The sequence below is a fragment of the Mustela lutreola genome, chromosome 3 (assembly GCF_030435805.1).
Source record: "Mustela lutreola isolate mMusLut2 chromosome 3, mMusLut2.pri, whole genome shotgun sequence".
Lineage (NCBI taxonomy): Eukaryota > Metazoa > Chordata > Mammalia > Carnivora > Mustelidae > Mustela > Mustela lutreola.
Genome location: NC_081292.1, coordinates 138,045,636 through 138,060,944, shown reverse-complemented (window position 1 = coordinate 138,060,944; position 15,309 = coordinate 138,045,636). Strand labels below are relative to the sequence as shown.

At 39.3% G+C, this 15,309-nt stretch overlaps 1 protein-coding gene across 1 annotated transcript in view; it reads right to left on the bottom strand.

Annotated features, from left to right (window-relative positions):
• Positions 1–15,309, bottom strand: part of LOC131827927 (dual 3',5'-cyclic-AMP and -GMP phosphodiesterase 11A) — a 248,434-nt gene that overhangs the window by 210,994 nt on the left and 22,131 nt on the right. The window contains exon 6 of the mRNA XM_059168871.1: positions 8,583–8,647. Within this exon, the coding sequence (XP_059024854.1) occupies positions 8,583–8,647 (65 nt within the window). The remainder of the gene's footprint in view (positions 1–8,582; positions 8,648–15,309) is intronic.

Here is a 15,309-nt window from a genome sequence, read left to right as displayed (position 1 = left end):
GCGTGTGCAAGTGTCTTTGGACATGAAATGTAACACATTCATGGATATGACATCTGAAGGTGAGGGTCCCTGGAGCAAAAATTCTGTTTCCCACATTTAGTTTGATTAGTTTAAAATTAAATATGGTGGCAAGTTTTAACCATTTGACATTATACACGGTGTTATGTTGAAATGCTACATTTTGTAATCTATGCTCCTGAAGGTGGTCATTTTAGTAACTTTGGCACTGACAAGCATGGCAAAGGATACTGGGATTTTCTTAGCATTTCTTATATGACTAAGTTCAGAGTTTCCTTATTTCTTTAATCACTTGTCCTAGAAATTCAACAGCCTCCGACACATTGGAAGGTTTTGACAAATTGATAATCCACACTTTAATAGCAGTCTCGATCATGCATGAAGATGGTTACACTAGCCTCTTACTGTTTTGAAATTTCTTTCATTTCTTGTGAGTGCTTTGGCAATTTCTCTTGTCTTCAGTTGCATGACTTGACATTGGTAAGTGATCCTTTATTATGTATTTCAGTAACAAAGCATAGTCTAGCTTCATCTCCTTGTGAGTTTCTTCCTCGGTTGTTGCTTTGCAAGAACATCTAGACCATGGCCATTCATCTAGATGGCCATTTTTGCTTTGCAAGAACATCTAGACCATTGTTTCCCAACAATAGACATTTTCATCACTAATAACAAATTTACACTACATTTCTTGTTTCCATGTTTTTCTATGAAACAATAACTATTCATTTCAATGCCAGATCATAGTATAATCTTATTAGAGACATATTAAACAGCATCTAAACCCAATTAAAGCTTCAGCCTTAATAGAGTAAAGCATTAAATGGCCAAGAGAATTTCTTCCAGGCAGAAGCCTGCAGGAAAACTGGGAGTGCTGCTGGTAGCACTTCTTTCAGAACAAAAATTCAACACTTAGTAACCTGCAAATGTATGCAAATTACTTAACCTCTCTGAGTATTAGTTTCCTCATTTGTAAAATGAGGACAATAAAGTCTAATGCATTGGGTATTTGTGAAATTAACTTAAACAACATAAATGTGACATATGAATCTTTCAATGACAGTTAATTCTCTTTTCCTAATTAGATTTTAAAAATCCCTATAATGCTCAATAGTTGATTTCCAGACCCATTGCTTCCTGGAACTTTGTTGGGAAGAGACATTCAGTAGACATTATCTATTTCATCTTCCTCATTTAGTGAGTGTATTAGTCTCCCCGGGCTGCCATGATAGATTTCTACAAACTTGGTGGTTTTCAACAGAAATTTATTCTCCCACAATTCCGGAAGCCAGAACACCCAAATCAAGGTATTGCCAGGGCCATCTTTCCTCTAAAGACTCTAGGGGAGATTCTTTCCTTGCTTTTTCCAGCTTCTGATGGCTCTAACTGTTCCTGGACTTGTATGTATCATTCCAATCTCAGTTTCTGTCTTCATATGGTTTCCCCCCTATGTCCCTATATGTCCTCACCAGTCATTGGATTTATGGCCCACCCTATATCCAGCATGATTCCACTACAAGACCCTTAACTAATATTGCATCTGCTAAGACCCTCTTTCCAAATAAGGTCCTATTTTTTTAAATATTTTATTTATTTATGAGAAAGAGAGAGAGAATGAGCAGGGGCAGGAGCGGTGGGGGAGGAAGATGTTGGGGAGAACATCTCAAGCAGGCTCTGCACTCAGTGGCCAGATCTCACAACCCTGAAATCATGATCTGAGCTGAAACCAAGAGTCAGACACTCAACCGACTGAGCCATCCAGGTGCCCTGAAATAAGGCCCCGTTCTAAGGTTCCAGATGGACACAAATTTTGAGGGGACACTATTCAACCCACTGGACCAAGGAAACAGTTTTTATTGAAATAATTGAAAAGAGAACAAATTTTTAACCTTACATATCTCTGAGTACTCAAGGATCTCTTGGGTTTTTTTTGTTTGTTTGTTTTTTTAAATCTTTATATTCTCAGAAGTGGCCTGTAACAGTATAACTTCTAGGTTTTGCAAGGTAGGAATGACTGCTCAGAAAAGCCTTTGGATGAAACACCAGAGTTCCAGTAGCCACTGAAGACAGCAAACAAAAGACAAAGTGAGGGCAATATTTTAATACTGAGCACAGCAGACAGTTCTGACAAATCCATTACTCATCCTATCCCTGGGAATTTCTCACTGGTCATGTTTTTCCCTTAAGTTCAAGCCTCTTCCCATGTTTCTTAGCCCCCTTGATTCTTGAAGACCTGGTTTAGCTCTTCTTACTCCACTTTTTCCCCCCTTAATTATCTTCTCCTTAGACTCCTTTGAAACTCAAACCCCTGTATTAGTTTCCTATTGCTGTTATAACATTTCCACAAACTTAAGTGGCTTTAAATAGCACAAAGCTATTGTCTTACAATTTTGTTCCATCTTCTAGGTTAGAATCCATCTCCTTGCCCTTTCTAACTATTCAGCTTGACCACATGCCTTGTCTCATGGCCCCATTCCTCCATCTTCAAAGCCAGCAAGGGCAGGTCAAGTCTTTCTCAAACCGCATCACTCTGATCTCTGCTTCTCTTGTCACATCTCCTCCATTTATAAGGACCCTTAGGATTTTTGTTGTTGTTGTTTCTTCTTTTTTTCTTTTTATTTTTTATTGTGGTATGTTAGTCATCATAAAATACATCATTAGGATTACACTGAACCATTCAGATAACCCAGGATAATTCTCCCCATCTCAAGATTCTCATGCAGATCTGCAAAGTCCATCTTGCCAGCTAATATTCACAGGTCTTACGGAATAGGAGCTGGATATCTTTGGGGAGCCATTATTCTGAACTATTTGTCCTCATCTTTTCAAACAGAACATTTTAGCTCTCCACTCTCCAGGCTGACCTGCATGCCAAAAGGCTCCTTAAACCAAACATCTTGCCCTTTAGCTGCTCTGAGATTTCTAGCTTTATTTTTCTCCTCTTCTTCTAGTCACAACAAATGAAAAAGATAGCAAAAAGATTAAGCTAAAAAAAAAAAAATGGATCACTAAAATAAATTTTATCCCCACTACCTCCCTTTATTCTCAGAAGGCCAAAGTGGTTACAGAGCTCAGGTTTTAAATAACCATGTCTCCCCTATATTCCATTAAATGAGAAAAATTCCCCTTTAATCAGTTGTTACCTTCTAGATATTATAGATATTTGGCTTTTAAAAAAATACCTTAAGTAGCACAGCTGAGAAAGTACACTTTCCAAAGCAACATCCAAACCTATACCTACAAGATGGATCAACAGAATTTGGCCAAATATATTTCAAACTAAATAAAAATTTCTGTTAAGATGTTCATAAAAGTTTTTTTTTTCATTTCTAAGGTACTCATGATCATTCAAACTACCTATTCTCACTGAGGACAGAAAAGAGGTTTTTAAACTTTGAAGAAGAGATCCAAGAAAGTTTATTCAAGTTGATTCACTAAATATTCTGAAATTAGGCTTCATAGGAAAGGTTCTAATAGTGAGATCTGATGAGGTTGAGAATCAAATGAATCAGATAAAATCTTAATTTTTTTTTAAAAAAATTCATCATTGAGAAAACAAGATGACTGTAAATAATGCGTCAACAGTACTATGTTCTAAAAAAGTGAGGTACTTATCACTTTCTGATACGTTCTGATTCTGGAAAAAACTGGAAAGTATGTCCCATTCTGGGAAATACCACTTTAAGAAGGATTCCAGCAAGCTAGAGCACATCCAGGGGAGAGTGAAAAGATTGGCAAAGAGTCTGGAAACCATGAAGTATAAAAATCATCTATGAATAGCAGTTGCTGACTTGGAAGAAGTAAGCACAGCAGATCCATGGCAATCTTCCACTACTGAGCCACTGCCACCAGGCGAGGCAGGAGATTCAAACCCTTGGTGCTTTAGTTTGCCATCCTCTAGCTCTTCTCCCACTCTACTGCCCAGATGAGTTTTCAAGACACAAATCTCGGTATGTCCCTGACTGTGATTATTCCCTTTACGAATAAGCATGTAGCCCGTCCCTAGGCCAGTTAAGAGGGCTTGAGCATTTCAGGACATGATAAGACCCCTGCCCCAGTCCATTGACATTCTGGGCAGCTGGATGTCTTTACAGGGAGTTATTACTTTTGTGACAACAGCTTACAGCCCAAGTTAAAGATCTTGAAACATGCACTGTTAGCGTTCTCACCTCTGTCCCTCTGTTTACAATGTTTCCTCTTCCTGGAAGGTAGCTGTATCACTAACTTTCCATTATCCTATAGGAACTAAGTGAAGTTTCATCACATCCAAAAGCTTTCCCCGAACATGGCCTTCCATTGTTATCCACATGAGTTGGGTGCCCCTCCTCTCTACTAGAAAACCACCTGGCACAAACCTTTTACAAGAAGTATTGACTTGCTTTATATAGTCACTGATTTACTTGATAGCAGGATAAGAGCCTAAACTGAGCTACATCTGTACACGAGGAGGCATTTAGTTGCAGAAGGCAACGTGCAATGAGGGAAAGGGACTGTGAGGGGGAGGCTTTGAGCATCTAAACTTGGTGGGCAACAAGAGAGTAAGGTGGGGAAACCAAGAGAGCAATTTAATGGGTTGTTCTCTGGGTTCTGGTTTCTAAGCCTTGTCCCATGGATTAAGCCCAAGTTATAGAGAAAGAAGGGCTACAGACAAAAGCTTTGGGCACTGAAAGATTTGGAAAAAATGGGGTACATGCAAAGCTGTTTAGGGGCCCAACAACAAACTATAACACATGGTAGGGAAGGTGAGCCCTCTTCCCACTTACGCACTCATGACGCAGCCTTGCTCAGATTTGGAAAGGCCACTGGTAACTCGGAGACAAGTGTAGTGGATTCTGGAGTGGGTGAGGGAGCCCATGCCCAGCAGATGCTGCTCTGTCAGGTCCAGAGGGAGAGGATTTAGGAGTGGACACTTAGGAAAATGACAAGTCAATAATAAAATTATTTTGTTTCTGTTTGTTTAAAGTTTAGGGACTCCCAGAACTAGTGTAAGAGTGGCTTTTGCAAGGTGCGTCCACTACAAGGCAGAAATGACCAGCAGCTAAGTATAAATTATCACTGTTAATGTGACTCATAGCCACGGTCTGGAGGCCTGGTGAAATCTAGTTATGGTTATATTATATTCTTAACCAACTCTGACTGCTGTTCATTGGCCTTGAGATCCTTGAAGGCAGAGACTGCTGGTTTTTTAAAAAAAACCTCTGTAGCCCCATTACCTATCTAGTTCCCAGCTAGATATTCTACATATGGCAATTGAATGAAGGAATAAAACTAATGAAAGAACAACTATGTCTAATGGACAGATTCAGGACAAATAGGTGGAAGTTTTAGGAACGTAAAATGCTCTTCTAACAATTAGAGAACCCCATCAGTAGAAAAAGCCCTTGATGGCACAGTGAGAATTTTATCACTGGAAGAGTTGTCAAGAATGCCCCAGAAAGGGTACATCCTTCATGGACAGAAATGCATCAGATCATTTCTAACTCTAAAACTGCTTGGTATTAATTAAACAAAGACCAAGATAAGCGCAGCCATGACAAAGGAGTTAGCCCCAGAGGGCAATATGCAAAAATGATGAGTTAGCAACAAAACCTTTTTTTTTTTTTTTTTAAAGATTTTATTTATTTGACAGACAGAGATCACAAGAAGGCAAAGAGGCAGGCAGAGAGAGGGGGAAGAAGGCTCCCTGCTGAGCAGAGAGCCCAATTTGGGCCGATGACAGAGGCTTTAAACCACTGAGCCACCCAGGTGCACCTGTTTGTTTAAAAAAAAAAAAAAAGTCTTCAAGGACTGTCTATAAATATCAGCAAGCTTTAAGCCAGAATTCATCTGAATTAAAACTATACCCTGAAACATTGTTGCATAAAACCATAGACATTATCCTCAGAAGCTATCTTATTATAACTCCGAACGATGTCCAGAAGACTACGTGTCTAATGGACATTATCTACAATGAAGATGTTAAGTGATGAAAGGTTAAAGGAAAGATTTACAATGTGTTGAGAGCAGGCTGTGATTTGTAGACTCATAGCCTGTTTCAATGACTCTTCCTCAGCCTCTGCTGAGGTAAATGCTGCAGCCACTTGTCTTTATTTCTTTAACATCCAATAAATGACCGAAGGATCCCCATATCTACAAGAGGAAAATTACTAGACAACGCAGGAAAGGTCTTCTAAGATAAACGAACATTCTAAATTAATTTAAAGGCCACAAATAGAATAATGGAGTGTACTCCTTCATAATGTCAAAGTTCAAAGGCACTTTTTAAATATCTCTTTAAAGAAAATCTGACCTTTTTTTTCTTTCCTTCTTTCTTTCTTTATTATCAGAAAGTTTGCCAAGGACACTCATGGTTTTGGGTCATTCTGTTTTGACATGGATGTTCTTTCATCATTAAAAATAATTGAAAGATCAGAAATATTTAACTTTGCAGTGACCAAGAGGACACATTCCAGTAGTATAAAAAAGAACAATATTGAAGTATTAGTATTTCAAAGGTTGTGTTTTAATAACTCCATAAACCTTTCCCCCCCTCATGTATGATGGAGAGCTTACATGAGGCCATGACTGGCTCAAGGAATAAGTAGGAATACCCATTTTTCTTCTAATGTATTTCACGTTATTTTACATGAAGACTTTAGGAAAACTGCTTCATACACCACTAGTAACTCTCTATGTTTAAATTATTTTTTTTAGGTATAGATTGGCTGACATTAAATACAGATGAGGACATAAATATATTTGCAGGAAAACAGGAACCTCTTATGAAAGGACTCTTTCTCCCCATTTAAGGTATAGCTTACAGACAGTAAAGTTTACCCTTTTTAGTGTACAGTTCTTCAAATTTTGATAAATGCAGCCATACAACCACAACCACAGCAAGATAGAGAACAATTCCATCACACCCCAAAATTCCCCTGTGTCCCTTTGTGGTAAACCCCTCTCTCCATCTCCAGCTCCTACAAACTACTAATCTGCTTTCTGTATCTATAATTTTGCCTTTTCAAAAGTGCCTTATAAATGGAATTATATGGTTTGTAGCAAAAGCCTCTTTTAAATTTCATGCACTGGATAAAAATTAAAGTAACTAAATGATGTGTCGATTTTAATGTACTGATTTCTATTTCCTGAACTTTAGGCAATGATGGATATATAAAATCAAATTACCCTTGAATATTACATCTTGAATCAGGTAGTGCCCAGGGAACCTTTTGAATATATAGATCTAGTGGGGGGTTTGGGGGATAGGGAAGGAAAAAATGAAATAAGATAGGATTGGGAAGGAGACAAACCATAAGAGAGTCTTAATCTCATAAAACAAACTGAGGGTTGCGGCGATAGGGGGGTGGTTGAGTAGGGAGAGGGTGGTTGGATTATGGACATTGGGAAGGGAGTGCTATAAAGTGTGTAAACCTGGCAATTCACTGACCTGTACCCCTGGGGCTAATAATACATTATATGTTAATGAATATATAAATCTTTAGGACTTCAATTTCGACATATGGAATCAAAATCTCTCAGTGAGGGTTCTGGGAATTGTCTTCATCAAGTTCTGCAAGCTTGATTCTGATTGATCAGCCAGATTTAGGAAAATTAACCCAACAGACATTCACTGTATGAGATTAACTACCAGGTTGTAAGTTATATGTGGGAATAGGATCAAAGTTCAGAGGCTGGAAGAGTTTTATTTGGTGACCTTGTCCTTGGATGTGGCTACCACTTACTGCCTGCAGGACCTTTAACAAGTCACTTAAACTCGCTGAACCTTGATTTTCTCCTCTGTCATGCTGGGGTAATGATGCTGACTTCATAGGATTATTTGGGGGATTAAAGGTCTATAAAGCCTTTAGATAGAACCTGGCACATTTGACACTCAGTGATTGGAAGCTGCTTATCTTACTGGCCTTGGTATCAGTATTAACATCATTATCATCATCACGCCAGCAGAAACATTTTACTTGTATTTCTCCATATTTCTGCATTTTGGTCAGTCTCACTATTTCTTACCCCTTCCTCTAGAAGGGACCAAAGTAAACAGAATCCACTTTGGTAGCATGTCAACTGGTATTCAGGGCAGTACAAATGCACTGATTGTCCCCAACCCTCACCTTTACCTCAAAGATGTCAATGGGACAAAAAAAAAAAAAAAAAAAAAAAAAAAAAGAAAGAGGGACACTTTCCCTCTTTCCCAAGGGTACATTATTGACCAAATATAAGCAAACAAAAGGGAGGAAGAGAAGCAAAGGGACAGAATAAATCAGAAAATCAGGCTGTTTGTGTAGTTAGGGTATCTCTAAAAATTGACCTCATTCATTTGCAGTTTTATTCTGCAATGTAGATACATGTAATTTTAAGCTGTAGTTTCTTGAAAATTTTTACTATTGAGGTATAGTTGACATAGAAAGGCAGCAGTTTTTATTTAAGCTGTGAAATACAGAAGAGTGATGATATTTGTCTTCATTTGCTGATCTAAAGAAAGAACTCCTATCCTCAAAGAATTACACAATGCTGCCAACCCCAAGGACTGAAGACAAGGAACAAAAGACAAACCTGAAACTCACAAGCCCTACCTGTTCTCAGCATCAGCACTGCACTTTGGGGACATCAATTCAAAGGATTTGGTGAACTTCACCACCTGCCACACAGAAAGACATAAATTCAAGTCAATTAAAGCCTTCTTGCAGTTTAACATAATGCAACAAACATTTTTTCAGGCTTATAATGATAATTACAAAAATTGGAGATTAAAGAGCAATTTTAAGTGGAGAAGTCTCAAGGGACAAAAAAAGAAAATTCTAGCCTACATTTTGGATTTTACATCTAACATGGCACACATTGCCAAAGTTTTAATACCTTTTACTAAGTATGCATATATGTTTTTCAAGTTTTTATTTCAATCCCAGTTAACATACAGTGTAGTATTAAGTTTCAGGTATAGAATATAGTGATTCAACATGTCTATACAACACCCGGTGCTCATCACAACAAGTGTCCTCCTTAATCCTGATCACCCACTTCACCCATCCCCCCCACCCACCTCCCCGCTAGTAACCATTAGTTTGTTCTCTACAGCTAGGAGTCTATTTCTTGGTTTTCCTCTCTTTCCCCCTCTTCATAAAGAAACAAAACAAATGAACATTGGCAGAAAATTAAATGTGTTGTATTTTTACAGTGAGGTGTTTACTATCTTCTGGTAGTCCTGCGAAGGGACATCTCATTTGAAAACATTTTTAACTTTGTATTGCCCCTTTAACAATCCAATCAATACACATGGAGAAGAAGGTCGAGACAAAACCTGGAACAGTACGCCCTCCACAAACCCAAGGGCCCTGAAGTCACTTTCCCTTATTTAACGTTGTTCTTAGGTAAAGGTTTTATTGCCACCAACCCCTGCTTTCTGCTCCAAGGGTAAAGAAGAGAAAGCCATCTTCTTCATCCCTAGCGGGGACACTTCCTCTCTCACCTGTCTTGTAAAACCAGCATATTCAGCGCAAGAACCTGATCAAGATTTATTACACTGGGGGAGGAGTCAAGATGGCGGAGAAGTAGCAAGCTGAGACTGCTTCAGCTAGCCGGAGATCAGCTAGATAGCTTATCTAAAGATTGCAAACACCTGAAAATCCATCGGCAGATCGAAGAGAAGAAGAACAGCAATTCTGGAAACAGAAAAACAACCACTTTCTGAAAGGTAGGACCGGCGGAGAAGTGAATCCAAAGCGACGGGAAGATAGACCCCGGGGGGAGGGGCCGGCTCCCGGCAAGCGGCGGAGCAACCGCGCACAAAATCAGGACTTTTAAAAGTCTGTTCCGCGGAGGGACATCGCTCCAGAGGCTAAACCGGGGCGAAGCCCACGCGGGGTCAGCGTGGCCTCAGGTCCCGCAGGGTCACAGAAGGATCGGGGGTGTCTGAGTGTCGCAGAGCTTGCGGGTATTGGAACGGGAAAGCCGGCTACAGAGACAGAGCCGACAGTAAGCTCGCAGCTCCGTGTTACCTTGAACCGGTCGCAGGCTCGGTGAGCTCGGAGCGCGGCCGGAGGTCAGGCAGACGGGAGTAACTGGGCGCTGTTCTCTGAGGGCGCACTGAGGAGTGGGGCCCTGGGCTCTCGGCTCCTCCGGGCCGGAGACCAGGAGGCCGCCATTTGTATTCCCGTCCTCTGGAACTCTACGGAAAGCGCTCAGGGAACAAAAGCTCCTGAAAGCAAACCCGAGCGGATTACTCACCCCGGCCCCGGGTAAGGGCGGTGTAATTCCGCCTGGGGCAAAGACACTTGAAAATCACTACAACAGGCCCCTCCCCCAGAAGATCAACAAGAAATCCAGCCGAGACCAAGCTCACCTACCAAGGAGTGCGGTTTCAATACCAAGGAGAGCAGCAGAATTCCAGAGGAGGAGAAAGCCAAGCACGGAACTCATGGCTTTTTTCCTGTGATTTTTTTTAGTCTTGCAGTTAATTTAATTTTTTCTTTTTCATTTTTTTTTTTTTTCTCGCCTTCGGGTAAAATTTTTTTTTTTTTAACTGTTACCTTTTTCTTTTTTAACGATTTTTTACTAGTTTATCTAATATATATATATTTTTTTTTACATTTTTCTTAGGTGTTTTCTTTTTTAAAAAAAAATTCTTTTCTTTTTTTTTTTTTCTTTTTTCTTTCTTCCTTTTTGAACCTCTTTTTATCCCCTTTCTCCCCACTCACGATTTTGGATCTCTTCTAATTTGGCTAAAGCATATTTTCCTGGGGTTGTTGCCACCCTTTTAGTATTTTACTTGCCCCTTCATTTACTCTTATCTGGACAAAATGACAAGACGTAAAAATTCACCACAAAAAAAAGAACAAGAGGCAGTACCGAAGGCTAGGGACCTAATCAATACAGACATCGGTAATATGTCAGATCTAGAGTTCAGAATGACAATTCTCAAGGTTCTAGCCGGGCTCGAAAAAGGCATGGAAGATATTAGAGAAACCCTCTCGAGAGATATAAAAGCCCTTTCTGGAGAAATAAAAGAACTAAAATCTAACCAAGTTGAAATCAAAAAAGCTATTAATGAGGTGCAATCAAAAATGGAGGCTCTCACTGCTAGGATAAATGAGGCAGAAGAAAGAATTAGTGATATAGAAGACCAAATGACAGAGAATAAAGAAGCTGATCAAAAGAGGGACAAACAGCTACTGGACCACGAGGGGAGAATTCGAGAAATAAGTGACACCATAAGACGAAACAACATTAGAATAATTGGGATTCCAGAAGAAGAAGAAAGTGAGAGGGGAGCAGAAGGTATACTGGAGAGAATTATTGGGGAGAATTTCCCCAATATGGCAAAGGGAACAAGCATCAAAATTCAGGAGGTTCAGAGAATGCCCCTCAAAATAAATAAGAATAGGCCCACACCCCGTCACATAATAGTAAAATTTACAAGTCTCAATGACAAAGAGAAAATCCTGAAAGCAGCCCGGGAAAAGAAGTCTGTAACATACAATGGTAAAAATATTAGATTGGCAGCTGACTTATCCACAGAGACCTGGCAGGCCAGAAAGAGCTGGCATGATATTTTCAGAGCACTAAACGAGAAAAACATGCAGCCAAGAATACTATATCCAGCTAGGCTATCATTGAAAATAGAAGGAGAGATTAAAAGCTTCCAGGACAAACAACAACTGAAAGAATTTGCAAATACCAAACCAGCTCTACAGGAAATCTTGAAAGGGGTCCTCTAAGCAAAGAGAGAGCCTACAAGTGGTAGATCAGAAAGGAACAGAGACCATATACAGTAACAGTCACCTTACAGGCAATACAATGGCACTAAATTCATATCTCTCAATAGTTACCCTGAATGTGAATGGGCTAAATGCCCCTGTCAAAAGACACAGGGTATCAGAATGGATAAAAAAACAAAACCCATCTATATGTTGCCTCCAAGAAACACATTTTAAGCCCGAAGACACCTCCAGATTTAAAGTGAGGGGGTGGAAAAGAATTTACCATGCTAATGGACATCAGAAGAAAGCAGGAGTGGCAATCCTTATATCAGATCAATTAGATTTTAAGCCAAAGACTGTAATAAGAGATGAGGAAGGACACTATATCATACTCAAAGGGTCTGTCCAACAAGAAGATTTAACAATTTTAAATATTTATGCCCCCAACGTGGGAGCAGCCAACTATATAAACCAATTAATAACAAAATCAAAGAAACACATAAACAACAATACAATAATAGTAGGGGACTTTAATATTCCCCTCACTGAAATGGACAGGTCATCCAAGCAAAAGATCAGCAAGGAAATAAAGGCCTTAAATGACACACTGGACCAGATGGACATCACAGATATATTCAGAATATTTCATCCCAAAGCAACAGAATACACATTCTTCTCTAGTGCACATGGTACATTCTCCAGAATAGATCACATCCTCGGTCCTAAATCAGGACTCAACCGGTATCAAAAGATTGGGATCATTCCCTGCATATTTTCAGACCACAATGCTCTAAAGCTAGAACTCAACCACAAAAGGAAGTTTGGAAAGAACCCAAATACATGGAGACTAAACAGTATCCTTCTAAAGAATGAATGGGTCAACCGGGAAATTAAAGAAGAATTGAAAAAAATCATGGAAACAAATGATAATGAAAATACAACGGTTCAAAATCTGTGGGACACAACAAAGGCAGTCCTGAGAGGAAAATATATAGCGGTACAAGCCTTTCTCAAGAAACAAGAAAGGTCTCAGGTACACAACCTAACCCTACACCTAAAGGAGCTGGAGAAGGAACAAGAAAGAAACCCTAAGCCCAGCAGGAGAAGAGAAATCATAAAGATCAGAGCAGAAATCAATGAAATAGAAACCAAAAAAACAATAGAACAAATCAACGAAACTAGGAGCTGGTTCTTTGAAAGAATTAATAAAATTGATAAACCCCTGGCCCGACTTATCAAAAAGAAAAGAGAAAGGACCCAAATAAATAAAATCATGAATGAAAGAGGAGAGATCACAACTAACACCAAGGAAATACAAACTATTATAAGAACATACTATGAGCAACTCTACGGCAATAAATTTGACAATCTGGAAGAAATGGATGCATTCCTAGAAACATATAAACTACCACAACTGAACCATGAAGAAATAGAAAGCCTGAACAGACCCATAACCAGTAAGGAGATTGAAACAGTCATTAAAAATCTCCAAACAAACAAAAGCCCAGGGCCAGACGGCTTCCCGGGGGAATTCTACCAAACATTTAAAGAAGAACTAATTCCTATTCTCCTGAAACTGTTCCAAAAAATAGAAATGGAAGGAAAACTTCCAAACTCATTTTATGAGGCCAGCATCACCTTGATCCCAAAACCAGACAAGGATCCCACCAAAAAAGAGAGCTATAGACCGATATCCTTGATGAACACAGATGCGAAAATACTCAACAAAATACTAGCCAATCGGATTCAACAGTACATTAAAAAGATTATTCACCACGACCAAGTGGGATTTATTCCAGGGCTGCAAGGTTGGTTCAACATCCGCAAATCAGTCAATGTGATACAACACATCAATAAAAGTAAGAACAAGAACCATATGATACTCTCAATAGATGCTGAAAAAGCATTTGACAAAGTACAGCATCCCTTCCTGATCAAAACTCTTCAAAGTGTAGGGATAGAGGGCACATACCTCAATATCATCAAAGCCATCTATGAAAAACCCACCGCAAATATCATTCTCAATGGAGAAAAACTGAAAGCTTTTCCGCTAAGGTCAGGAACACGGCAGGGATGTCCATTATCACCACTGCTATTCAACGTCGTACTAGAGGTCCTAGCCTCAGCAATCAGACAACAAAAGGAAATTAAAGGCATCCAAATCGGCAAAGAAGAAGTCAAATTATCACTCTTCGCAGATGATATGATACTATATGTGGAAAACCCAAAAGACTCCACTCCAAAACTGCTAGAACTTATACAGGAATTCAGTAAAGTGTCAGGATATAAAATCAATGCACAGAAATCAGTTGCATTTCTCTACACCAACAGCAAGACAGAAGAAAGAGATATTAAGGAGTCAATCCCATTTACAATTGCATCCAAAACCATAAGATACCTAGGAATAAACCTAACCAAAGAGACACAGAATCTATACTCAGAAAACTATAAAGTACTCATGAAAGAAATTGAGGAAGACACAAAGAAATGGAAAAATGTTCCATGCTCCTGGATTGGAAGAATAAATATTGTGAAAATGTCTATGCTACCTAAAGCAATCTACACATTTAATGCAATTCCTATCAAAGTACCATCCATCTTTTTCAAAGAAATGGAACAAATAATTCTAAAATTTATATGGAACCAGAAAAGACCTCGAATAGCCAAAGGGATATTGAAAAAGAAAGCCAACGTTGGTGGCATCACAATTCCGGACTTCAAGCTCTATTACAAAGCTGTCATCATCAAGACAGCATGGTACTGGCACAAAAACAGACACATAGATCAATGGAACAGAATAGAGAGCCCAGAAATAGACCCTCAACTCTATGGTCAACTAATCTTCGACAAAGCAGGAAAGAATGTCCAATGGAAAAAAGACAGCCTTTTCAATAAATGGTGCTGGGAAAATTGGACAGCCACATGCAGAAAAATGAAATTGGACCATTTCCTTACACCACACACAAAAATAGACTCAAAATGGATGAAGGACCTCAATGTACGAAAGGAATCCATCAAAATCCTTGAGGAGAACACGGGCAGCAACCTCTTCGACCTCTGCCGCAGCAACATCTTCCTAGGAACAACGCAAAAGGCAAGGGAAGCAAGGGAAAAAATGAACTACTGGGATTTCATCAAGATCAAAAGCTTTTGCACAGCAAAGGAAACAGTTAACAAAATCAAAAGACAAGTGACAGAATGGGAGAAGATATTTGCAAACGACATATCAGATAAAGGACTAGTGTCCAGAATCTATAAAGAACTTAGCAAACTCAACACCCAAAGAACAAATAATCCAATCAAGAAATGGGCAGAAGACATGAACAGACATTTCTGCAAAGAAGACATCCAGATGGCCAACAGACACATGAAAAAGTGCTCCATATCACTTGGCATCAGGGAAATACAAATCAAAACCACAATGAGATATCACCTCACACCAGTCAGAATGGCTAAAATCAACAAGTCAGGAAATGACAGATGCTGGCGAGGATGCGGAGAAAGGGGAACCCTCCTACACTGTTGGTGGGAATGCAAGCTGGTGCAGCCACTCTGGAAAACAGCATGGAGGTTCCTCAAAATGTTGAAAATAGAACTGCCCTAT